We start from the raw sequence: 26,739 nt of genomic DNA, 5'->3' as shown, positions 1-26,739 counted from the left end.
TATCTTTGATGAATTTAAATTTTTACTCTATTATGTAGTCTTTGTACATGACCAAGTTGCGCACCCTAGAGGAAATGCTATTTACGAGTGAACATTATTATATACTCTTTCATCATCTTTAATTTACAAATGCTACTGTAAAATAGTTTTAACTTTGTGTTCAAAAGGCGAGTTGCTGCAAATCCTTTTCATATTACAAAAGTAATCAGTGGAAAATATTTCTCAGTGAATAAAGAAAGAAAAAGATAAATGCCCGTTCCTCTATAGAAACTGCTCAACACTTCCATCTGAGGATAACAATAAGCAGTTCTGACAGGCTGCCGCCTCTAAATGTTTATGTTTATTTTTATTCTTCGCAAGATAGCAGAGCCTTACAAGTTTTAGTGCTTAAAGCCTCGCTGATATTGCCTCTAAGAGCCTATAACCGCGACCATCAAAGATATTTCGACTATCTTTATTATTTATCCAATAACTTTCAACTTTTGGTAAGTCACAGTGCCTGCTGGGCACCGGTTCGTACACATGCCTGGTAAAAGAGCGTTTGTATTTTCATGCCCTTCAAATCAGAAGCAGGTATGGAATAAACTGATTTTATCCGAACTATGAAAGATTTTATCATATTTAAATAAATTCCATGGAAATGTAGATTTACTTGCTACAAAAAAATATCGTATGCTCATCAACTGAAGCAACAAAATTGTAGATCAATAGATGCACAAGTATTATGCCTAAAACCTTTTTTTTTTAATGTTTCAATTTCTTTTCCTGCCAAGTCACGTAATTCGGTGTAAGCAGTAATTATTAATTACCCAATTTCAAGGTCCCAAATGTACCGTTACAATCCATCATATAGGGAGCCATATCACCCTCCGCCCTTGTTAATTACTCTTTCCTGTATCCAGAATGAATTGGCAACTCGACGTTGGCATTTTTGGGTATTTTCGCCGAGTAACTCATTAATTGTGTAGCCGTCTATTTGAACAACCGGTCCCAATACATTTTTATTAGATGTACCCCATACATACTGATTACCTATGAACATTTTATTTTTGTGGCTGAAGATAGATTGTTGCGGTTAGAAGATTGTAAAAGTTAGGGAGTACCGTTTCAAAAATACAATTGTCAACCCCATTTTCGTTTAATAGTATTCGTATTTATTGAAAATATGCGTGGTGGAACAGTCACCATACAACACCAACACATAGTGGTCAAAGAGATATCTATATTATTATATTTTTGCATGTGACGCAGTAAAATACCTATACCCATAGTAAAATATCTAGTGGGTTATTTGAGTCATAATTATTTATGATAAATAATTTTGACTTAATAGTGGGTTATGAGACGCAAACTATTCATGATTCGTTGCTACTGAACTGTAAAGAATTTAGCAAATATCATTATTATACGTTCACCACAAAATATAATATCCAATCCGTTGCATAAAACCATATCAGTACTAAGCAGCAAGCGCCAACATCATTGTAAATCTTAACCACAAAATCTAACGTCAATACATTGATGATATATCGTATACCCTATATTAGGGCGTGTCGTGACAGTCGTAGGGTTTCACTGTGGTTCGTGGGCACGTCGATAAACGTTACATTTAGCATATTTTCCCTCTACGATCTTTTGTAATGTCAGCGGTTAAAGAAATGTCAGATAAAGGCACGCTCGTTCTTACGATAACTTCAAAGTATACGCCGAAATGTAATGTTGCTAAAATCGATACGCAGAAATTCACTCCCAAACGATTCTTCTAAACTATGCGGCGATTTTTGCGACGCTTTTATGCAATGATAGAAAGTACTCATAGACTAACTATAGACAGGGCAAAAGATCTGCCATTTACCTGAAGTCAATCTCTGATTTATTATTACATGGGAAGGATAACTTAGAACACCTTAAATAAATTAGTCCTATGCCTTATCATGCCCATTCCTGCTATGAGGCAGCAAAAGTGAGGCTCGATTAAAATATGTACCAAGTGTTTATTGATAAATAAAACAATATCATCAAACTTCAATCTCGATTATACTTGTAACTAACATAACGAATGTTACTAATATTACCAACTCCTTAGATTCGTAGCCTTACCTGCAAAGATTCTTTATATTGCAGGACTTAATCAACGATACTTTAGTGAAACCAGTATTTCCAAATGTTCCTGTTCCTAAAGCGATGTAGCGTCGGTGTATTGGGTATAGCCCCCATTAAACCATTACCCGTGTAAATGTCCAAGTTTATGGCTGTAGTACGATCCAAGTGCCTTACATTCGGGCGCGGCGTACAGTTACTGCGTCCGTGGTCTGCACGATAAACGGTCCGGTCTATATTAAGTCGGTTAGCCTCTTTTTTCTTTATGCTTGTTTATCACGTCAACGACTTGAAGAATGTCACTTGAAACGAAATGCTGTCTAGTTAACCGCAAAATATTTATAGCATTGTGTAAATGCCTAAATCTTACTGTCTGAAGTGTGCATAACGCGGCTGAAGTATATCAATACATGTAGCAACTTAAAGGTTCCTAGCATTTAGTCATGCAATATGCCATTTCGTTGGTAGGGCTATGAATAAGTGAAATGCATATTAGTGTGAACACATTTTCTGCCTGTATACATTTTGATGTACAAGTGACTACAACTGTCTAATGTTCTTAACATCATATATTATGAGTCTTATCTCAGACCGTTTATCTAATATTCTTGTAAAATTAACTTAAACCAATATATTCACTATTCTTTAAACGTTTCGCCATCAGTATACCATAAAACCATTACCCGTGTAAATGTCCAAGTTTATGGCTGTAGTGCGATCCAAGTGCCTTACATTTGGGCGCGGCGCACAGTTTACTGAGTTCGTGGTCTGCACGATAAACGGTCCGGTCTATATTAAGTCGGTTAGCCTCTGTTTTCTTTATGCTCGTTTATCACGTCAACGGCTTGAAGAATGTCGTCTGGGGGATAATGCTTTTTGTCTAGGCCCTATTTGTGTGCTACAAATTCGTCTATCTAAAATGCAGGATATATAGTGAATGTAGGTAGTCTTTTTTCGTTTTCTCTTGTTTATACGACGCAATTTGTAATGTTATTGCTTCTTTCATACATTTTGTATTATTTGTATACCTAATGAGTATGTGTGTACAAAAAGACAACTTTTTATTGAATATCAAAATAAAAGGAAAGCAGTCTGCATATTGTTTTCTTGCCATTAAACGGATTGCATCTATTATCATAATTGTGACAAATAATTATCAATATTTCTTATACGCTGTAGGTACACCTTAATATAACTTCATAATGAACCGTTTTAATATTACATTAGCTACGTGTTGAACATTCATAAATATAATTCCTAATGCATATACGATTTATGAGTTCTAAATAAATATTTAACAGATATTTAATATCAAAATTCTAACCAGGTGTCCGTCGAAGAATGGGTGTCGATGTGGAACGACTACGCCCAGAACCCGTCAGCTGCTCTGAAGTGGCAACAGCAGTACTGCCACTTCATGTTCCAGCTGGAGGACGCCAGCGCTGATGGCTCCATCGATACCGACGAGTTCACCACCGTCTGCTCCTCCTACGGCATCGACCCTCAGGAGTGCAAGGTCGCTTTCACCAAGATGGCCAAGGTAAAGAACATCGTTTGTTTTGGTAATACATTTGAAGATGAAAAGAGAAAGGTGGTAGAACCCTTTGCGGTTCGACTCCGGCGGCACCACCGCCACACCTATTTCTACCTAATAACAGCAGTGTTAGGCGCTGCTGTGTTCCGGTTTGAATGGTGTAGTAAGGGAGACAGACTTTTCCGAGGCGTTCCAGCTTAGTCCTCAGGGTTAGCGGCGCATCTGTGGCCGACCTCAGGTAGGAATATCTAATCCTATCTGGGGTTGATTACAAATGTCCATGGGCGGCAGTAGCTACTTACCATCAGGTGGACTGCATGTTCGTCTGCTACTCCTATATTATAAAAACAAAGATATTTTAGGTGATCAAAAATCAATCATGATTTCCATGTGATATGGAGCGATTTTAGGTCGTTGGTACCAAATCTATAGAATGGAAATCATAGCTGAAGATGTAGAAAGCAAAGTTGACAACTACAATGCCAAATATATTGCAAGTACTTGATTACAAATATCTGAGAGCTGATTTCACTTTTGTATTATAATAATGGACAAACTGCAGAGAAAAGGGTATTTTTACATATTAAATTCATAAAAATCAATTTTCTCACTAATGCGAAGAGAAGATTTATGCGAATACTCTCTCGCAAATTAACTTTATAAAATCTATCTATAAGTAAGTTAGTTTTAATAGTTCATTCGACTCAATCAAGTTAACAAGATGAAAGAAAATTCCTGGAACACTTCGAAAAAAGTTTATGATTAAGATTGAATCATAAAGCCGATCCCAGGAGATTCCTAAATCTTATTTAAGAACCTTAAAGCAGGGAGAGGCAAATTGCGTAACACGATTGTAATTCCAATTTTGTCGACAGGGCAAGGCGAGCGTCTCCTGGGAGGAATTCCAGGAACTTTGGAAGGAGTACTTTTCCACCGAGGATCCTAACGCCGCTGGCAACTTCATTTTCGGTAGAACCAGCTTCTAGCTTGTATTCATCATGAATCCCTTTACGCCAATCGTACGTCATGACGATTTAATGTAACATTCCATTTTTGAATTAGATATCTATTTCTGATGTATTGACAATTTGTCTTTTTGAGGTCGTGATCGGGTTAACTAAAACTTTTTTGAAGTTAGATTCTATTCTATGTTCAAATGATCGATAATTTTATGAGCGTGTTCGATTTACAAATATTTCGCGTAAATGCGATTACACAAAGCATTGTCATCAAATTTAGTAAAATCTCTTTGCAATATTATACATACACTATTATGCTCGACGACGATCGATTTCCACGCGACATCGCTCAATAGCACGCGATTTTTTGAACATAGACCTAATTTTGTCATTCGATTACTCAAAACCTCTGCGTGTCAATCATTAATAATTGTAATGTAATTTTATTTTGTGTGTGTTCAAATATAATAGAGTAATTTTCTCTTTAATAGTGGATCAATAAGTGAATTTATCTTCGACTAGCCTTGCCTTCTTCATAATTAAAGCTCAAGTTTACTAGAATCTCTTAAATCTTTAGGATATGCTATCTTATGTCTACGACAGAATCATTCACTATCTTATTACTAATATATATTATAGCATATCGTCTAGTCATATCTAATGATAAATCTTGAGTTTCGCTGAATTTCAATAGAAAATCTAGATGAATTCTTCTGTAATTATTTTTTTGCCTTTCAATCTTAAACCATTTTTATCTCCGCTTTACTGACTTCCTAGATAAAGTAGCTGAATAGTTGCTTTCATCGTTCTGTGTAGAATCTACTCTATAATACTTTTCGATGAGACCAAAGAGGGATCTGAATTCCATACTGCCAGCCTTTCCTTACACCTATCCTTGTATTCTATTTAAACTAACGTGAATATTCAACAGCGGAAAATACTATGTCATTTCTAGTAGACATTACACGAAACATCATAAAACATTGAAGTACAAGTACATAGTTATAATTCACGTTGGTTTGAATGGAACCTTTTTGTCGTAAATTAATATTAATTCTAGTCATTGGTGTATGTTCAACTTAAATCTGAATGTTTGTTAGTGAATGTTATTATTTAAGTAGTTTAATGTTTGAATCCTTTATGAATTTTATGATAAGTTAGTATGTCTCAAATTATGTTTGAAAACTATTCCAAATGGTGTTTCTCATTGTTAAACCGCTATATAATAGTTATTATAGATATTCAATTTATCGTATGTATATATTATAATAAACTGGTAATTTATGTCCTATTAATTGTTTTATTTACTACCTATTTTGTTTTTAGTACACATTCTTTATACTGTATACTATCGACATCCCAAAGTTACACCCACGGTTGCGTGGCGACTAAAGTATAGCTATGGTTACTTCTGAATGTAAATTACTAGTAGGAAAATAATATTTAAAATCTGTTCAGTGATTTTAAAGTTTATCTTTCACAAGCAAAAAACAATCATTGCTTCTTTATAAGTATAAACGAAATTGATATGATTGGTATTATATTAATAATAAGCCGTGAGTCATAAAGAAGTGTTTAGTGATGGATAGCAAAAGTATTTCTTATTCCGTGATTATTGTCATAATATGCCTATACTTTATTATATCCAGCGTTAAAATAATATACACTTTCATCAGAGTTAAGTGCTTATTAAAAATAATTATAGATTGTTATAATGATGAAGTAAAATTTCTTAATTGAACTGAAATGTTTAAGATTGCTGCGTTATGTTCATCAAGGTTATATCTTAATGTACAGTCAGCTCCAGTAGCTGAAAACGTCACTAATATGACATGTCATTGTTAAGCTACTTTTGACACTAGTGTTCATCTACTTTTAAAACTTTATGACGTTCATCCAATTAAGGTACCACCATTGTTGTGTTAAGCTACTGACTACGCCTGGATGTATAGGTATTTTTGAAACCTTAACCATTGGAAACTATACAGATGTAGCAATTATCTATTAAATATAAAAATACTATTCATAATCACAGAAATATAATAAACACAAGAAAAACAGCTTAAAAACCTAAGTCACTTCACAATTAAGACGAATCCAACGACACCTCACTTACATAATATTGACAGTATAGGTACACATATTGTCGAAAAACAGCCCGCAGTTCAATAAAAATAAGTGAATATGACAGTACCACCTTATCTAGCTAGTTTTATGACCAAACGTCATATCTAGTATCATTTTAGCCGTAAAAACTGAATTGGGGCTATAAAGCTTACGTACGTATATTAAAAACACTAGGATTTGTCTGGATTTACGACGTTTACGTTATATGAGCTATGAAATGATTACGTGTTGAATCTTTAAGATTAAGTGAAAATATAATAGGTAGATTAAACGCTCTCTCTTAGATGTATTATATTGTGACCGATATCATTAAATAAACAACCCAAATTAAGTCAAATTTTAACAAAGTAACTGCGAACAAAAAGCCTTGTGGTTAAGTAACTCGGCTTTTCGATCGAGGGGTTCGAGGTTCAAATCCCAGGCACGCACCTCCGATTTTTCAAAATTACGTGCGTATTAGAAATTAATTATCACTTGCTAAACGGTAAAGGATATCATCGTGAGGAAACCTGCACATTTGAGAGATTTATAAAAAAATCTCAAAGGTATGTGAAGTCTACCAATACGCACTTGGCCAGCGCGGTGGACTATGGCCTAATCCTTCTCATTATGAGAGGAGACCCGTGCCCAGCAGTGGGACAGTAATGGGTTGTTGATGATGATGATGATGATGATGTTAGACTGTCGAAATATATTGCAAAGTATTGAAAGCATAATACTGTACTGTAGCGCTTAATACTGCATTAAAATAGGTAAACTCTTACAAATATTAAAAAATAACTCTTTATACCTAACATCAATATTGAATATATCATATTAAAATCCGTATTGCGACCAACTAATCTGGATACCGTCTAAATCTGTCCATATATCGCTCAGAAATCCAATTTCCATTAGCCTTACATACCATTTCGTAATGGCTGCCTATTATGCACACCTGACATGTTACGAAGCCCTGAAGGGCCGCTTCCTTTATAAAGAATCAGTTCAATTTGTCTTCCGCAGTGAAGGGCGGTATCGTAATAAAATGTATTTGGTCGATAGGGGATGTAGGTTACTGATAAGCATAATTAAAGAATGTTGAATCAGAAATCATGTTTTTTTCACTTAACGAGTACTAATCTGTTATTTATTTTATTTATTTATTTTATTGATCCAATTATAACGGCCGAGGCCACTTACACTAACTAGACAGATCTAACATACAGACAACTCACAGAACTCCAAGCATACAGACATGATCAGCAGATCATATTATATTTATATCAATTTATATTTTGCAGTTATTATTTTTTATTTGATTTTGATGAAAACAATAACATAATACCTAAAAATATATAGTACATATGCGGCTATATAATAATCAGTAATAATTAATAGATGATTATTTTTTTTAATTTCAATAATCAAGCTCTGAGAAAAATGAAAATAATTTTATTAAATGACTAAAATAAATTGTCGTAAAATGTTATTTCGCTAAATTCGCCAAATAGGAACTTCCATATAGTTACTTATATGGTTATTCCACCCTATAGCTGAAAAAGTTGATAAAAATATAAATTACTTATATTTTTCCCGATGTACTTGAACAATAAAGGTATGATTTACTACATTTAGATAAACGTTTAGAATTTATTAAAGCGCAGATCGTTGCGGTATGGACCTCTGCCAATATCGACCTTGTAGCTGTTGCCAATCGCAATCAGTGGCTGTAGGTATTGGTCATTGAAACTTCTTAGATTTAGCTTAACGTGGATCTAACCGAGTAGAGTTACAAATGAGATCTGAAGACATCGAAACTTTGAGATAAAGCAATAGAATGAAAACTACAGTTAAATGAGTTACATTTAGAAAATCGTTCATTACGTTTATCATAAGTACCTTTGGCACCATTATCACATGTATTCCTGCCTTGCAGCAGCTGTAGTGTACAGTGTCGGGCTTTAGCTTGAAGAATATTATGAGGCAGACATGTACGAGTAAATATATATAACTCAAAGGTGACTGACTGACATAGTGATCTATCAACGCACAGCCCAAACCACTGGACGGATCGGGTTGAAATTTGGCATGCAGGTAGATGTTATGACGTAAGCATCCGCTAAGAAAGGATTTTGATCAATATCACCCCCAAGGGGATAAAATAGGGGATGAAAATATTACTTCGTAACGCGAGCGAAGCCGCGGGCAAAAGCTCGTTCATTCATAAAGTATTACAAGTTAGTGCTAAGGTGTAAAAATGTCCGACGACAGCTAAAACTGTAGTCCTACTTGGTGTTCATTATAAATTTCTAATGGGATAATTGAAGTAGGTAGAACCCTTTGTGGTGTATCTGTGGCCATCAGGTAGGAATCTAATCCTATCTGGAGTTGATTTCAGATGTCCATGGGCTGCAGCAGCCACTTACCATCAGGTAGACCGCATGCTCGTCTGCTACTCCTATATTATATAAAAAAAATCAGGTAGTATGCTTGAATTTCCTTGACATCCATTCTCCAACCGTATTTGTATTTAAACGTCGGTGTAATAGCAGATATTTTCAGTACCATGGACGAACGGAAAGTTTTGTGTGACACCTATTTATATTAGTCGTTCCATTAATTATTGTGCAGGTACCCTTACCCTTGGTTATTAATAGGTTTCATTTGTTTTCCTTGCTTTAATATGTTTTGAAGCAAACTTAACAAATATTTCGGGACATTTCTTTGCTGTATTTTATTATAGGCTCTTTCTTCCTTTTACAAGGTAATCAAATAAACCAAATGAAGTTCAAACTAAGATAAGTCAATAAATACTCAAAGGACTTGTTACCACGTTTATTATCCAGAGAACTAAGGTTGAATGCTTAGTACAAGTAGGAATCCATCTTATAAATGTACTAGTATCTTTTACCACGCTCTTCAATCAGTACACAGCAGCGCTTAACACTGCAGTTATAAAGCTAATACAGGTATAGCGGCGGAGCTTCCAAAATCGAAACACGATATATCGTCTTCCGCCTTATTTATCATTTCTCATGTATATTTTTTCCACAACCACATTGATTGAGCGATTCCTTTCTTCCGCATGTGGAAGTATGAACCAACTTCCTCAAGTCGACTCCGTGCCCATATATCACGTCTTTCTATGTTGAATAGGTTGACAAATGGTCTCCTTTTATATAGGATATTTCGGAAGCGGTCATTATAGTTATTTTGTGGGACACCTCTTATACTTCCAAGTGCAATGGTACCGGTAACACTTAGCAATAATTGCTACGGGCTACCATTAGTTGACTCAGCATTCTGAGTGGTTAAGTGGTCAGTGAAGTAAGAAATAAGTGTTTTTTTATAATATAGGAGTAGCAGATGAGCACGCAGTCCACTTGATGGTAAGTGACTAAGCCCATGGAAATCTATAATCAACGACAGATAAGATCAGATTCTTACCTGAGTTCGGCCACAAATGCGCCGCTACCTCTGAGGACTAAGCTGGATCGCCTCCGAAAAGTATGTCTTCCTTTCCACACCCTTCAAACCAGATCGCAACGGTACTTAACACTGCTGTTATTAGGCAGAAATAGGTGTGGCAGTAGTACCGCCGGAATCGAACCACAAAGGGTTTTTACCACATCATGCTTAATGCTAAGTCTATATACTCGTAAATAAATGTCTGTCTGTACGAGTAATTTCAAAGTAGCTAAGGTTTTCTCAGCTAATATGATTCAAGCAGAACGAAACTAAATTTGCAAATCGACATACCACTAAAACTTCAAATCCAGTACTATTGATCATCTTTTGTTTTTATTAATTTTGCCAATAGCTAATCGCTTTTTGAAGGTGGTAGAACTCTTTGTGGTTCGACTCCGGCGGCACCACCGCCACACCTATTTCTGCCTTAACAGCAGTGTTAGGCTGTTGTGTTCCAGTTTGAAGGGTGTGGTAAGGGAGACAGACTTTTCCGAGGCGTTCCAGCTTAGTCCTCAGGGGTAGCGGCGCATCTGTGGCCGACTTCAGGTAGGGGAATCTAATCCTGTCTGGGGTTGATTACAGATGTCAATGGGCGGTAGTAGCCGCTTACAATCAGGTGGACTGCATGCTCGTCTGCTACTCCTATATTATAAAAAAAGAAACAAAATTTAAGTACATAAGGCGTGACTAATGACTATAAAACCTTATATGACCTGTAAAATAGAAGAATTTTATGAAAATCTTACGCGAAAACACAACTGAATTAAACCTAAAGCTTAAGCAAGCTTATAACAAAACTTCTTATATCAGCTAACCATTATAACAACAGACCTAACCTGACATGTTGGCGGTATGCCTAGAAACTTGAACAGGCGGTCTTGTTATCAGTTAATAGAGTTCCGGTCTAGCCTGCGGGCTTCTGTAAAAGATTAAGACTCTACATTGTGCTCTACTCCATACACTATTTCTATAACAATATTGTTTTATATCAATATTGTTCAATTTGTATTTGATCCATTTTGCCTAGCTTTTTTACATACCTAAAACAGTGCCTACGTATAAAAATCCCAAGTATGTTTTTTGTCGATCTCATGCAAAAATGACAGTGAATGCTATGGAGAAGCCAAATTTGTGTTCTAGTTCCAGATTATTGATTTCTATGAGTAATCTTGCAAACATTATCCTATTAAAATTGAACAATTTTTTGAAATTCCATTCGTCGATGTTGTGATTTTATATTAAGTCAAGGAAATATTTATGGTTAACCTTAGATAATACTTCAATGGTATTTGGAATTAATAGCAAATATCAATATAGAAAGAGAGTACTTTTTTACTTTAAAGGTGGTTTAGGTGGTGGAACCTTTTGTGATTCAAATCCGATGGCACCACCGCCACACCTATTTCTTTCTAATAACAGCCGTGTTAAGCGCTGCTGTATTCTGGTTTGAAGGGTATGGTAAGGGTAAGGTAACACAGTCTTTTCCTAGGCATTCCAGCTTAGTCCTCAGGGGTAGTGGCTTATCTGTGGCCAACCTCAGGTAGGAATCTAATGTTATCTGTGGTCGACTACAGATGTCCATGGGCGACAGTAGCCACTTACCATTAGGTGGACTGCATACTCGTCTGCTACTCCTATGTATAAAACAGATCTGTTCTATACCCACACTACATTTTTCAATCATAATATCATATCAGCACTCCATGGATCCCGTAATGATCTTAATATTTTACTTAAGTTATTTCATCACGTCGTAATATTAGATTTATGGCGTACAATAAGGGTTTTATGGTCAAGATCTCGCTGCAAGGGATGAACACCCCTAATTTTGGTACAAGATTTTCCTCTCGGGTCACGGCGTTTTATGATCAACTCGACGCCTTCGAGTATTTTTTCAATAAAACCCAATCTATTGTATGATGCTTTCTAAATATTATTAGTATGGTGTCGTAAAGCTGACCAATATTTTGGTTAATGTCATAAGTCCATTACTGATTGTCTGTTTCGCATGGTTACAATGACTTTTTATGTAATATAAATAATTTATAACTTAAGCAATTTAAGATCGGTTTTAAGTGCGTATGTATGTAAAAAATCGATTATTTAAGAGGTTGAAAAATATAGAAAAGAAATTGGAACGAAATCACATAATATTAACTGTTTCAATTTTAATGTGAGTGTTAAACATAGTAATGTAAATATGTAATATTTCATTCTATTGTTTTTAACAATTTTATAAGGTATAAATCATACATAGATGAAGCAAATATTTCAAGGCAATTAAAATATAAACCAAGGACATCTTAAATGTTGAACTCCGTCAAGCCATTTGGTCTATAAGGAGTGTCAAAGAATGTGACATACATTCATTTATATGTACACTAGCTGACCCGGTAAACGTTGTGTTGCCATATAAATAAAAAAGAATGTTAAGGGTGAACAACTCTTATCACTTAATGATGGTATGAAAAGGTAGTAGCCATTTCTCAGATCTACTGAATATGGGTAAAAATGAATACTGAAAATTTGGTAAAAATCGGTAAAGCCGTTTCGGAGGAGTACGGTAACTAACATTGTGACACGAGAATTCTAAATATAAGATAGGCTCGACAAACATTCCCTTCCGTAATCAGGTAACAAATTAACATCACATTGCAACAAATTGGGAAGTGAAAGTCAATTTGTCTTACATCCACTTCGTATAAATTCATAGTAGGTATAGGATTATTTATGTAGAACCCCCGTCAAATTCGTCACCATAAAGTTTAACATCACGCCAAACTCGTATGAAACGTAGCGAGATATATTAAATTCCCACTTTAAGTATTCCACCGCCAATATTTAACTTGGGGGAGGAAATTCCGTTTCTTGGATGCTGCGAGAATTGCGTGTTTGGTACTTCAGCTCTAGGATATGTCTGCAGATGTGCAGTCAGAATTTAAATTTTATAGCTTAGCTATTATATACTTATAAAAATATTAAACTACGGGTTTTCTTTTTATAAAATGGAAGCGGGAAATGGAAACGCATTTTACTAATATTTTTCATACAAATAACAAACAACAAACAAAAACAAACGCTTTCTACACTCACAGCCCCACACTAGGATTCCCTGTATCGTGGGTGCCATGGACACACACATAGACAAATACACAAACACCCAGACCCAGAAACAGAAATCTAAATTTATCATTTAGATATCCGTCTGGCCGGGGATCGAACCCGGGACCCTCTGCGTGTCAGACCGGTATGGTGACCGCTCCGCCACGCGGGTCGTCATAACAAGTCTGTTGGTTTGCCACTTGGCCACTGCCACCCATTGTCACCTACATTCAATTTCAGGTAGTTTTAAAGTCTTACCTGAAGTCGGCTACAGATACATTGCCGCCTTTCAAGATTAAGTGGGACACCTCGGATAAGTATGTCTCAAACCAGTACGCAGCAGCGCTTAATACTGTTGCTATAATTCTGGTGGCGTAGTGGTTGTTCCATCGGAATCGCGGATATAGGAGTAGCAGACGAGCATGCAGTCCACCTGATGGTTAGTGGCTACTGCCGCCCATGGACATCTGTAATCAACCCCAGATAGGATTCGATGTTCTTACCTGTGGTTGGCCAAAGGTGCGCCGCTACCCCTGAGGACTAAGCTGGAACGCCTCGGAAAAGTCTGTCTCCCTTTCCACACCCTTCAAAACGGAACACTGCAGCGCCTCACACTACTATTATTAGGTATACTATATCCCTTATAAGAAAAGGGTCTAACATGGAGCCTTGCTGTCTCTAAATTAGAATGCTTCGGTATGTTTCTGCCTAACCAAACCCGATAAAATATAATACAGAAAGTATTATGTTTACCAAACTGTCATATTTACAAAACGGCCCAAATAAACCAAAACTTTTATGAAATAAACTTTAAAAACCCTCAGAGGTCGAAATACAATAAACAACAATATTTTTATTTAAAAACAAAATATAAACGAGGTCGCCATTGTTTCGATAACAAGAAAGCAATTACTACAACAAATAAGTCATAATACAAACGTATACGCTAACAGGGTTTAAATTGAGGGGTTACCCCACTTGTCAAAATGTGAATCGAAATATCAAAGTTATTTGCTAATTACTACAAAAATCTCATAGATAACATCACTCCCACAATTTAGACGAATCCAAAGACACCTCATATGTTAAAATCCGTCAAGTGGTTTGGCCTGTGGGGACAAAGAATGATTACATACGTACTTAAGCCTGAAAAAATAATTTTGTAATTGATGAATACTTGCGAGATTACTTAGATTTTTATGAGTTTTGGAGTTTGTAATAAAAACTTTTTGCGAGCTGCACTGACATATTTTATTACTTTTCATCTTTTATCGTTTATAGATAAACAACGGACGACACTATTTACTATTAATTTATCAGACAATACTAGATAGACAATACTAGATAATTAATTTATCAGATAATAACCATAAACAAAAATAATAGATAATAAGTCCTATGGCCACAGACAAACTTTCTTCACAGAAAAATAAATAATAGTCAAAGTAATGTATTTATTAACCTATTTATTACGTAGATATATATATTTTGGATCATCATTGCTAATATTAAAAACAATCTATACGAGTAATTGTCACGGATCTCCCAGTTCAAGGTAATCAACATCTTAAATATATTAGCATCCAAAATTTCAAAACACCTTGTGTTAAATATATTTTACTAAATCATAACATATATTTATATGACGACCCGCGTGGCGGAACGGTTACCATACCGGTCTAACGCGCAGAGGGTCCCGAGTACGATCCCCGGCCAGACAGATATCTAAATTATGAATTAAGATTTCTGTTTCTGGGTCTGGGTGTTTGTGTATTTGTCTATGTGTGTGTCCATGGCACCCACGACACAGTGTGGGGCTGTGAGTGTAGAAAGTGTGTTTGTGTGTGTGTTTATATATACTACAAAATCAAGGTAAATAATGGCCCGAACCAATACTCTATCATTTTCTTGTAATAAAACGAAATGTCGTATGATTTACGATTCCGCGTTGACAAATGAGGGCCTACCCCTGAAACTTGGGTAAAAACAATACAAATGTCCCATTTGCGCAAAATGTAGAACACGACGTGAAAAACCGCTTCGCCTATATTTTAAATTACTTTGGTCTGTTTATTCAGCTTGCCTCGATTTTATGTAACTAGAATTGTAACTGAAGTGAATGTGAAATCTTTTCTATCTATTTATTTATCTATTATTTCTCTTGCTTCTTAAATCTATGCATGCTACTTTACAGATTTTGTTCGTTTCTTTGTCTCAGTATTACGAAACTACTATACGGAGTTAAATAAAGGTTATTGCATATAATAGAATTAACTTCAAGACTTGACACATCATCATCATCAGCTGATTACTGTCCACTGCTGGGCACGGGTCTCTTCTCGAAATGAGAAGGATTAGACCATAGTCCACCGCGCTGGCCAAGTGCGTATTGGTGGACTTCACATACCTGTGAAAACTTTTTTTTAACATTTCTTAGGTGTGCAAATTTCCTCTCTATGTTTTTGATCACCTTCTAAGCAATTGATAATTAAACTTTAATACGCACATAACTTTGAATAATCAGAGGGGTATGCCTGGGTTTTGAACCTCGGTACCCACGATCAAGTGGTCGAGTTTCTTAATCACTTGGCTATCACTGCATTTTCATGCACTGCACTGCAAGACTTGACACCGCATTCTCTAAACTGACTAAATTGTAGTGCATAATATCACACACATTGTCACAAGAGTGTATCGCTGGCAATATTTTAAATTCTTTGTAAAACCGTAAGACTCAACTTTTATAGCCCTTTCACGAGCCCTATTACATATGGAATGGCAATATATTTGAGAGGTGGTAAAACGGGTATGGTCCGACTCGGGTGGTACCACCACCATATCTTTGTAGCGTGAAGCAGTTTTAATAGAAGAATAATTTTAATAGAAGGGTGTGTATATCGGCTGACTTATGTAGGTGATAGACCACAGAAGTGCTAACGCATCTGTAACTTCTGGTATGTTGTATGTTGACAACATGAAGTTGAGTACATATATATAGCCGGCAACAATCACTACCACGGCTATTTACTACTTCAAACTTTAAAATATATATGAGGATGTGTATCTACACCAATTTGTAATATCCCCAAAATTATTCCTACCTACGACTTATAAAACTTAATTAGAAAAACAATTTACATCCTAGAACCACTCTGATAGTCGCTAGTTCTTAAATGCAAAGAAAACTATAGAAAGTCGTATTTGTCCCGCCAAAGAGCTCATTACCACAAAACTTTGAGAGTACGGTGTGCAAAAAAGGCAACAGTAAATAAAACTCGGGAATGTTTTAGTAATTGGTGCTTAATTGAGATTCTAATTAGCGCTCTTTAACAAATAGAGTAAAAGACTGCTGTTTAAGTTCCTAGTTGGAGTTTCTGACGTTAGGCTTGGAACACACGCTAGACTTTTTTCATTTTTTTTAAATGTAGCCTGGGAATGTGGCCTACCCACACTACATTTTTCTTATAATATATAAGTCATAGGACAAGAGTCCTATAAAGGACTAAATTGGCATTTTTTCTACACTTGATATATAAAATGGAGGGTTTTATTACACCCTTCAAATCATAATACAGAGGTGTTCTAAAAAGTGTTTTATTCTTTAATTTATAAATAACAGATAAACCATGGAAATAGGACTACCAAAAATAATTGTACTAGTCAGCCATATTTCATAACTTATTATCGTTATATTGAATGTGTATGTGAATTATTTACACAAGATTATTATTTTAAAACCGCGCATCGTACTTGTTCAATATCTATTACATAATTATAAATAAAATCAAAAGAAAAAAAAAAACTTTTTAAAAACAATATTTTCTTACTTGTTAATAAAAATGTAGATACCAAAAAGCTAAAAATAATTTAAACCCGATGTATTAAATATTTGCCTTTTTATATCACACACATTTTTTATATATAAAAGCGTGTTACATATGAATGTATGTCATAATGTTTATTTAATTTGTTACCTCCATGAGGAGGTAACAAATTAAATAAACATTATGACTAAAAGATTATGAATTTTTTTTGTTTGTCAATTACAGGTAAAACTAAATAAAAACATGTAAAAAAGTCTAAATCCCGCGATAATAATAATTTAAAACGATATAAAATGCATTGCAATATTAATAATTAATAACCCGCCTGCTATTACAAATAACATTAAAAGTTATGAAAACAAGAAATCCCGAATCACTAATGAAATTTTATTACTGTCATAATGCAATTCGTTCCGGCAGCACGTAGTTCAAGACGAAAATGAAAATTAAATTCTTAGGAATTTCATTTTGTTGTTATTCTGTTATTGTTGTATACAAGTTTCGTTTATGGAAAATTCGTTTGGTATTTGCGATCCTTTGTCTTATAATAGCAGTGATAAGCCCTAATTGCTTCTGGTTTGAAAGTGGTAAGGCACAAGGCCATTTTAAATTAGTCCTCAGGGACAACGCATCGACTTCGGAAAGACACGAATACTATTTTGGGTTAAATACGATCACCTACATGTTAAACGCTAAACGATTTCTACACTCACGGTCCCACACTAGGATTCCCTGTATCGTGGGTGCCATGGACACACACAGAGACAAATACACAAACGCCCAGCCCCAGAAACAGAAATCTAAAATCATCATTTAGAAATTTGTCTGGTCGGGGATCGAACCCGGGACCCTTCGCGCGTCAGACTGGTATGGTGACCGCTCCGCCACACGATCGTCGGTGTTGCTCTTGACTAAGTTGGAATGCCTCAGGTATGTAATATATATATCTGCCTCAAATCGGAACGGAGTAACGCTAAATGCTCTTGTTATTAGGCAGAGAAGTATTTCCGTAGTGCCTCCGTTCGAACCACAAAGGTATATGAAATTTATCTAAAATCTTCAACAGTAAGACAAATTAAATAAAAATTTAAAACACTGCTTTTAAAACAAATCGCTTCAACATGTAATAGCAGATATTACACATAGTAATATGCTGACGGTACGGTACACTATTCAGTGTAATATAGCCCCAAATTTTAACATTGTTACATGAAAAGTAATGTTGGGTAAATAATAAAAAAATAAATCTAGAAATCTTCTTAGAATAAGGTCGTAAGATTGCTTACGATGTCCATGGGTACTTGATCGTCACTAGACCACTAACATTGGGCTGCCAGTCGAATATAAGAACTAAATAATACCAACATAGAGAGTACAAACATCTTGCCCTACAAGCAAAAGGTACAGTTTCACGCTACAATAAGAACACTTAAATATTACACTGTAAAACGTTATATGAAAATCTGAAAATCCCAGATTGCGATTTCAGATCCGCGCAACAGGCATCGGATTGTGTCTGGTGACCAAATTAATAAGGTCTGTTGGGACAAGTCCATGTTAAAATTGTATGTACCCTACAAAAATAACTATTATACCAGTGGGGTGAACTGGTGACAGAAGTTATTCGTACTTAAACCTTATAGTTAAGTTATATAACTTCCGGGAAATAGGCAAAATCATTTACATGGTTATTTTTACAAATCGACATATTTGACGTATTATTAATATATTTTACCAAATTAGGGAGAATTTATTTTCTCGACCGCTCGGCCTCCTACTTCCCTATATATGTTAATGAAATAAGTCAGTTACTATTAGTCAAGAAAAACAACAATAAGTATAAATAATTAAACAGGTTCCTTAGGTTTACTTTGTCAATCGTAAGTTTGAAAGCCTAAACAATATTATTTCTGTTTTAATAAATCGGGGATTTAAACCATATCTGAGTCCCAAAAACAAAACAAAAATATTAGCCACCCTTGCTTACGCTTGTATCTTATTGTTATTTGCATTTTAGAATTGCAGAGAAATAAGAGAGCACAATACAAGACGAAATCAATAACCGTTCCGCGATATTGCAACTCTGAAACAATACGTATTTTGTAAATAAATATTTTAACATTTTTCAGGGACTCTCTAGTGTATCATCGACTCTTGAAACGCTAAAATGAGGTCACGGTGTACCATTCTGGTCCAGTGCGGTTCTATTAACCCACTATTGTCCCACTGCTGGGCACGGGTCTCCTCACAAGATAAATGGGGTTTACGGCATACGGATACGGTTTTTATTTATCTTTATTTATTAATTTATATAGACATACAAACAGCATAGTATCCATAAAATTTACAACTGAAATACAATAGTAATAATGTACCCTATATACATGCCAAATATAAGTATGTACAGCATTCTCGTAATTAGCCAAAGACATGTTATTGCTTGTTGGTTTTTCTCAAGAAGTCTCAGTCGTATAGTTTGTCTCATGATGTTTTCGTTCACCGTTGTAGCAAGTGAAAATTAATTAACCGACTTCAAAAAGGAGGTGGTTATCAATTCGGCCGGAATCTTTTTTTTTATGTATGTACACGAATTACTCCGCCTATAGTGAACCGATTTCAATTATTCTTTTTTTATTATATAGAGACGAGCTGGAAGTTGGTCCCATTTAAATATGGTTAGGATCCATCGATGGGTTCTGGAGAAAATGAGGGGAACTCCTCCACCCATGTAAATATAACAGCCATAACTTCGTCGTTTATGAACCTATTTTAATGCCTTTAATATCGTGTGTGTACAATTGCTACAAGGTGGTCCCATTTAAATATGATGAGGATCAGAGTGGGTTTTGGAGACAAAATATGTAACTCCTCAACCGATGGGTATAATTGAGTTTTGTTTGAAGATATTTGGTGTAGGTTCTAATGAAATTGCTAAACCAGTTTATCATTGACTATTTAAGGGTCTGATAATGTGGCTCGGAGTCAAAATATGTAACTCCTCAACCGATGGGAATAATTGAGTTGTGTTTGAAGATATTTGGTGTAGGTTCTAATAAAATTACAAAGCCAGTTCATCATTGACTATTTAAGGGTCTGATAATGTAGCTCGGAGACAAAATATGTAACTCCTCAACCGATGGGAATAATTGAGTTTTGTTTGAAGATATTTGGTGTAGGTTCCAATGAAATTGCAAAACCAGTTTATCATTGACTATTTAAGGGTCTGATAATGTATCTCGGAGTCAAAATATGTAACTCCTCAACCGATGGGAATAATTGAGTTGTGTTTGAAGATATTTGGTGTAGGTTCTAATGAAATTACAAAGCCAGTTCATTATTGACTATTTAAGGGTCTGATAAAGTGTCTCGGAGATAAAATATGTAATGTATGTCAAAAAAATTGAAAAAACGACTTGCTACATTAGTAGCATTTAATATACACGATTCAGTTATAGACACTATAACGCAGTCCTCTTTACAGACTGATGTTAGTAGTATTACTAACAATCATTTTTTAAATTAAATATACTGACAACAGAAATACCACATAAAACTATATTAAGTAAATGTACTGAACAAGGTATTTCTGGCAAAAATAAAATAAAAAGTGGAATATTTAAAATCTTACACCAGAATATACAAGGTCTTGCGAGTAAAGAATTAGAACTGGAATTATTTTTAGAAAAATATAAATATGACATAATGTGTATAACTGAACATTGGTTAAGAAATCACGAATTGCTTATACGTTATAAAAATTATATTATAGCCAGTTCATTCAACCGTAAGTCTGCAATTCATGGTGGTACCTTAATATTACTGAGAAATAATATTAAATTTAAAGAACGTGTAGACATTGTGGATCTTTCGGTTGAGCGTTCTATAGAATTGTCTTGTGTTGAGCTGGAGAAACATATTGTGGTTTGCGTATACAGGCCCCCTTGTAATGATAACTATTATTGTTTTGAATCTGTTATGGAGGATGTTTTAAACATAATTTCCAGAAGTAATAAATTAATTATAATATGTGGAGATTTTAATGTAAATATCTTGCACAATAGCTTATTAACAACTAAATTATTGTCTTTATTTAAATCATTTAACTTAAACAATGTTTTTTGTGAACCTACAAGGGTGACAACATCTTCAGCTACATGTATTGACAACATTTTTTGTAATTGTAATATTATAGATAAGTCCATAATAAATTGCATTCAGTCGGATCACAGTGGCCAAAGTGTTCATATTCTCTGTAATAATCACACAGAAAATAAAGTATTTTTGGAATATAGACTAATAACAAAAATGCGTCTAAAAAAGTTTAACCAGCAGCTATTAAATAGTTTAAAATTTTTAAATTATAATAACAATGTGAATAGTGTTTATTCAAATTTCTTTAAAATAATAAATACGGAGTTTAAAAAAATATTTATACTTAAAAAATACCAGAAATCAGTCGGTTTTAAATTCAATGCATGGGCTACTAAGGGTATTCGTATAAGTCGGGAAACTCTTTTTGAATTGTATAATGAAAGGGCCAATAGTCCTAGCCCCAAGCTTAACGAGCATGTTCGAAGGTACTCTAAATTGTTTAAAAGGGTTTGCAAAATTGCTAAGTCAAATTATTATCATAACAAAATAAAATCATCCGATAATAAAATAAAGGCAGTATGGAAAGTAATAAATGCCGAAGCGGGTAAGTCAAATATGTATACTGACGATATAACTCTTAATACTGAAAAAGGCATTGTCACATCACATAAAGATGTGGCACAAGAATTTGAATCCTTCTTTACTAATATTCCCATGAAAACTACACAATTTCTAAAGTCTTCGCCTGCTCTTTCTGTAAATTTCCTTAAAGAAAATGTAAAAAGTTGCAGTGATAGATTTATATTTAGACATGTTAATAGCAAAGAAGTAATTAAAGTGTTCAAAGATATAAATATTAAAACTACTGAGGATTTATGGGGAATGTCTATAAAAATTTGTAGTTTTATTATTGAGACTATAGCTCCTTACTTAGCCAAAATTTTTAATTTATGCGTAGATCATGGTTACTTTCCTGATCTAATGAAACAAAGTAAGGTCATTCCTCTATTTAAGTCTGGTGACAACAAAGATCCTAGTAATTATAGACCAATTTCTGTTTTGCCTGTTTTTAGTAAAATATTTGAAAAACTAATACTTAATCAATTATTAGTACACTTTAATTTTTATAATTTATTCCATAATAAACAGTTCGGCTTCACCAAAGGTAGATCAACCGTTGATGCGGGTGTTGAATTAATGCGAAACATTTTTGACGCTTGGGAAGATGCGCAGGATACTATAGGTGTATTCTGTGATCTTTCTAAGGCATTTGATTGTGTAGAACATAAAACTCTCTTGTTAAAGTTGGAATATTATGGTATACGCGGTACGTCTCTAAAACTGCTTAGGTCTTATCTAGATAATAGAGTACAACGAGTTCAGGTTAAGGGACACAAATCGTTAGGTTCTGGTGTTAAAGTAGGCGTCCCACAAGGCTCTATTTTGGGGCCATTCTTGTTTTTGGTATACATTAATGATCTACCGTTTGTAATGCAGGACTTATCAAAGGTTGTGTTGTTTGCTGACGATACTTCCTTAATATTTAAAGTTAAAAGACAATCTAACGACGTGAGCGCTGTCAATAAAGCACTTGACATAATTCACAACTGGTTTAGCGCAAACAATCTTGTATTAAATAATAAAAAGACTAAATGTGTCCGATTTGCTCTGCCTAATGTTAAAAAGCTGACGATGAATGTTACCCTTAACAATGATCACTTAGAATTTGTAGATGAAACAGTTTTCTTAGGGATAAATTTAGATTCTAAACTACAATGGAGCCCTCAGATAGCAAAGTTATGTAGTAGACTTAGTTCGGCAGCCTATGCGGTAAAGAAGATAAGACATCTTACCGATATACCAACCGCTAGGCTTGTTTACTTTAGTTATTTTCATAGCATTATGTCTTACGGTATTCTGCTGTGGGGTAACGCTGCTAGCATAGATGTCATTTTTATACTTCAAAAACGTGCAATTAGAGCCATTTATAGTCTTCGCCCCCGTGAGTCCTTACGAGAACTGTTTAAATCTATAAATATTTTGACAGTGCCTAGTCAATATATATATGAAAATATCTTATATGCTCGCAAAAATTATTCTTCTTTGGAAAAAAATTATAATAGGCACAGTCATAATACTAGAAATAAAGATAAATTGGCCATACCTCAATTTAGATTAAGCAAGGTGTGTAATTCTTTTATGGGGAACTGTATTCGTTTCTACAATAAAATACCAAAAGACATTATCGATCTATCCGAGAAAAGGTTTAAATCTACTATAAAATTAACTTTATGTAAAAAAGCTTATTATAATGTAAATCAGTATTTAAATGATAAATCCGTATGGTATGACAACTCCAGCTCCAACATCAAAAATTAATTATATGTACCACTTTGTAAAATTGTATATTATTTACTCTTTAAAAGATGCAAATATGCACACGTATGGAGTTTCTTGCGCCGCTTCTTCTCCATAGCGAAATACCTTCCGAAGCGGTGGTAGTTTGTTGACTTTCAAAAAGTATTCTATATGAATCAATTTTGAATAAATGAGATTTGAATTTGAATTTGAATTTGTAACTCCTCAACCGATAGGAATAATTGAGTTGTGTTTGAAGATATTTGGTGTAGGTTCTAATGAAATTTCAAAGCCAGTTCATCATTGACTATTTAGTTAGGTTAGGTTGGAACATATAAGACAATATAAAACTAAGCAACTAACTAAGCGAGCAGGGCGCGGCAGCACCCTGCGAGCGGGCGGTTCCAATCAATGTAAACTCAGACCTTACCTTCATTCATGATCACGTTTATACAATTTTATATTGTATTCATATAAATGTTAGTATGTCATCACTAAAAAGAGTGAAAAAAATTTTTAACAAAAAAATACAACCGACTTCTATATCACTACAAAGTAAAAAATAATTGAAATAAATGTTGGTTTAAGTACATATTTCTGAAGTCGGCGCTCATATTAGACACGCTGTTTTATTAGACTTCAGAAATATGTACTTAAACCAACACTTATTTCAATTTTTTTTTTACTTTGTAGTGACATAGAAGTCGGTTGTATTTTTTTGTTATTTTTTTTTTGTTATATACACAAAAGTTTGTAAATCAGGTGCACGCCAGAGATTCGAACTTCTCGAACACAAGTCCTCGAGGGCAGGTACTCTTTAACAGGCACCGTAAACACGGTTGTTATTAAGTAGAAATTGACGTTGCTGTGCTGCCTAATAGATTGGAGTCGAACAAAGGCTCCATATGTATTATGCTTAAATCTTTTTTTTTTAATAAATCATCATATCATATATCATCATTTCATTTCTTTATCAAAAGCAAAATCATAACTACAGCTACTGAAAGTCACTGAAAACCGTTCAAAAATTTTCCACATGTGAAAAATTCAAAAACTTCCAATAAAATGTACAATCAAAATCCTGAAATTAGGCGGCTACCTGCAACACAAAGGCCTCGCCCGGAGGTCGTATCTGAAAAATCCAAATATATACATTTTTTCGTCAAAGTGAAAGGTCCAATGTTAATGGAAATTGAATTTTTCAGAGGGTCCTGTCACGCCCGATAGAGGCTACGCCGCAGTTGCTTATAAATATCCTGAAAAGTTGCGAATATATCTTGAAAGGTATATCGGCTAACAAGGGTTTCACTATATTTTCCATTTGAATTTTAACTCATTTGTGTTATTGTAAAGCCTCTATATAGTACAAAAAGTTAATTAGTGCATTTAACATTCAAATCTTATCTTAGATATTAGGATCTACATTCTATATGTAGAAAGTAAATATAGAAGTACATTCGTAGCGAATGTTTAAAATATTTACTTATTACGGTTTAATAATTAATAATAATAAAAAAAAATGTAGACCTGTATCGTTGGACATTTTTTTAATAATAATTTACAATGTTTAGTACAATGCACGTGAACACTGCCTTCTATACTAAGCATTGCCTGTATCACAGAAGGCAGATAATGATAAAACGAAAACATGGAAAAATTAAATCGGTATATTTAATATATGGCCCCTCCTCCCTTACTTTTAAGTGTTTTACTTCTAGGATTTCTTATCACATCTGTGCAAATCTGTGGAAGCCGACAGAAATCGAAACTTTACCATTAGGTTCTGTTTTGTGTAGGGAACCCTAAACAGTATACAAACAGACAAATGATAGCTTAGTGCCAGCTCTAAGTATATTTGACACGTATGTACCGGGGCGGGTGTGGCGGCATTGGCACTTTGCCCCGGAGCCTCACCGTGCTCACCTAGGCGAAGCCCGCCGGGGCAACGCGTTAAGAAGACTCCGCTTGCGTTCCTTTGGAGATCCCGGAGTCTTACAGTTTTTAGTGCGGTAAGAATCCCACATAACCTCGTGTCGCTCCCACGGCATCGGGTACCTATTGAAGATTTCCCCCTCGTTAAAAAGAAAGAGGTGAAATCTTAGAACGTGGACATGATAATTAAATAAATAAATGAAGTTAGCTTCTATGAAGCACATATTAGCTATAGAAGTTTATGGTATCTGTAGTGGTTCAAAAAAAAACTGATGCACATAAGTACTAGTTTCTGGAATGGGTAACATTATCAAGTTATTTTTTTTATTTTTTTTTATTTTTAGTATCTATATATTTCAGAAGAAAATTCAAGTGTCTAAGATTCAAGTGATAAATCCCTGGTAAAAACGGATAGTTATTGGAGGTTTTGTTTTAAGGGGTTCCGTTTTGCCCTTTGTGTACGGAACCCTAAAAATAGCATACAAACAGACAAATGATAGCTTTGTGCCAGCTCTAAAGTTTATTTGACACGTATGTACCGGGGCGGGTGTGGCGGCATTGGCACTCTGCCCCGGAGTTTCGCCAAGATATTATTGTGTTAAGATAAAGTTAGGCACGTCTTACTTTAAAGTGGTTTGTACCATGTGACTTTAACGTTAACAAAAGCCTTACGAGTCGACTAATCTACAGTCAAGTAACCATGCACCATTTTACAGTTAACATGACGTCATATCTAATATTTAACGTTAACCGGTCGATTTTGTTCAAATTGTTTTTGTCATGTTTGTCATGTCATGATGTTAATGCCAAACCAAATGACCAATGACGTTAATGATAAATAACTTGATTCATACAGAATTGTTACATTCTGTCGCTATCGTAAAAAATATTGTTATAGTTAACTTTAACGCAAACATTAAACGGGCTTTCGATGTAACCCGACCCATAATTGTTACATTCTATCGCTACCGTCAAAGTTATTGTTATAACTTTAACGCACACTTTAAACGGGCCTAGTGCCACCGGCCCTAAGGAATCGTTTCAGAATTACTGCGGGTTTGATAGCTCCGATCTAGAGATACGTGAGCGCTTGGTAGTAATCACTTTGATCAGTTTTCAAGTAATGCTATTCTGTTAAGTACCAAAACGAATTATCGATACGAATGAACTCGATTCGATACGTCACAATCTTTCTCTGAGACGACTTATTAAGGACCATTATTAATAAATACTGAATCTAGAATCTTAAAGGTGGTAGAAC

General features: G+C 34.7%; 1 protein-coding gene and 1 long non-coding RNA gene across 2 annotated transcripts in view; one reads left to right on the top strand and one right to left on the bottom strand.

Moving 5' to 3' along the window:
- Scp2 (Sarcoplasmic calcium-binding protein 2) overlaps positions 1–5,884 on the top strand; it is a 63,790-nt gene extending 57,906 nt beyond the window's left edge. Inside the window, exons 6-7 of the mRNA XM_073073249.1 lie at positions 3,428–3,640; positions 4,510–5,884. Of these exons, the coding sequence (XP_072929350.1) occupies positions 3,428–3,640; positions 4,510–4,620 (324 nt within the window). The 3' untranslated portion in view covers positions 4,621–5,884. The remainder of the gene's footprint in view (positions 1–3,427; positions 3,641–4,509) is intronic.
- Positions 1–26,739, bottom strand: part of LOC140742343 (uncharacterized) — a 105,437-nt gene that overhangs the window by 28,374 nt on the left and 50,324 nt on the right. The window lies entirely within an intron of this gene.

The sequence above is a fragment of the Epargyreus clarus genome, unplaced genomic scaffold (assembly GCF_041222505.1).
Source record: "Epargyreus clarus isolate Ecla_fem2 unplaced genomic scaffold, WU_Ecla_fem_2.2 ptg000005l, whole genome shotgun sequence".
Classification (NCBI taxonomy): domain Eukaryota; kingdom Metazoa; phylum Arthropoda; class Insecta; order Lepidoptera; family Hesperiidae; genus Epargyreus; species Epargyreus clarus.
Note: the sequence above shows the minus strand (reverse complement) of the source record. Positions and strands in the feature narration are given on the sequence as shown.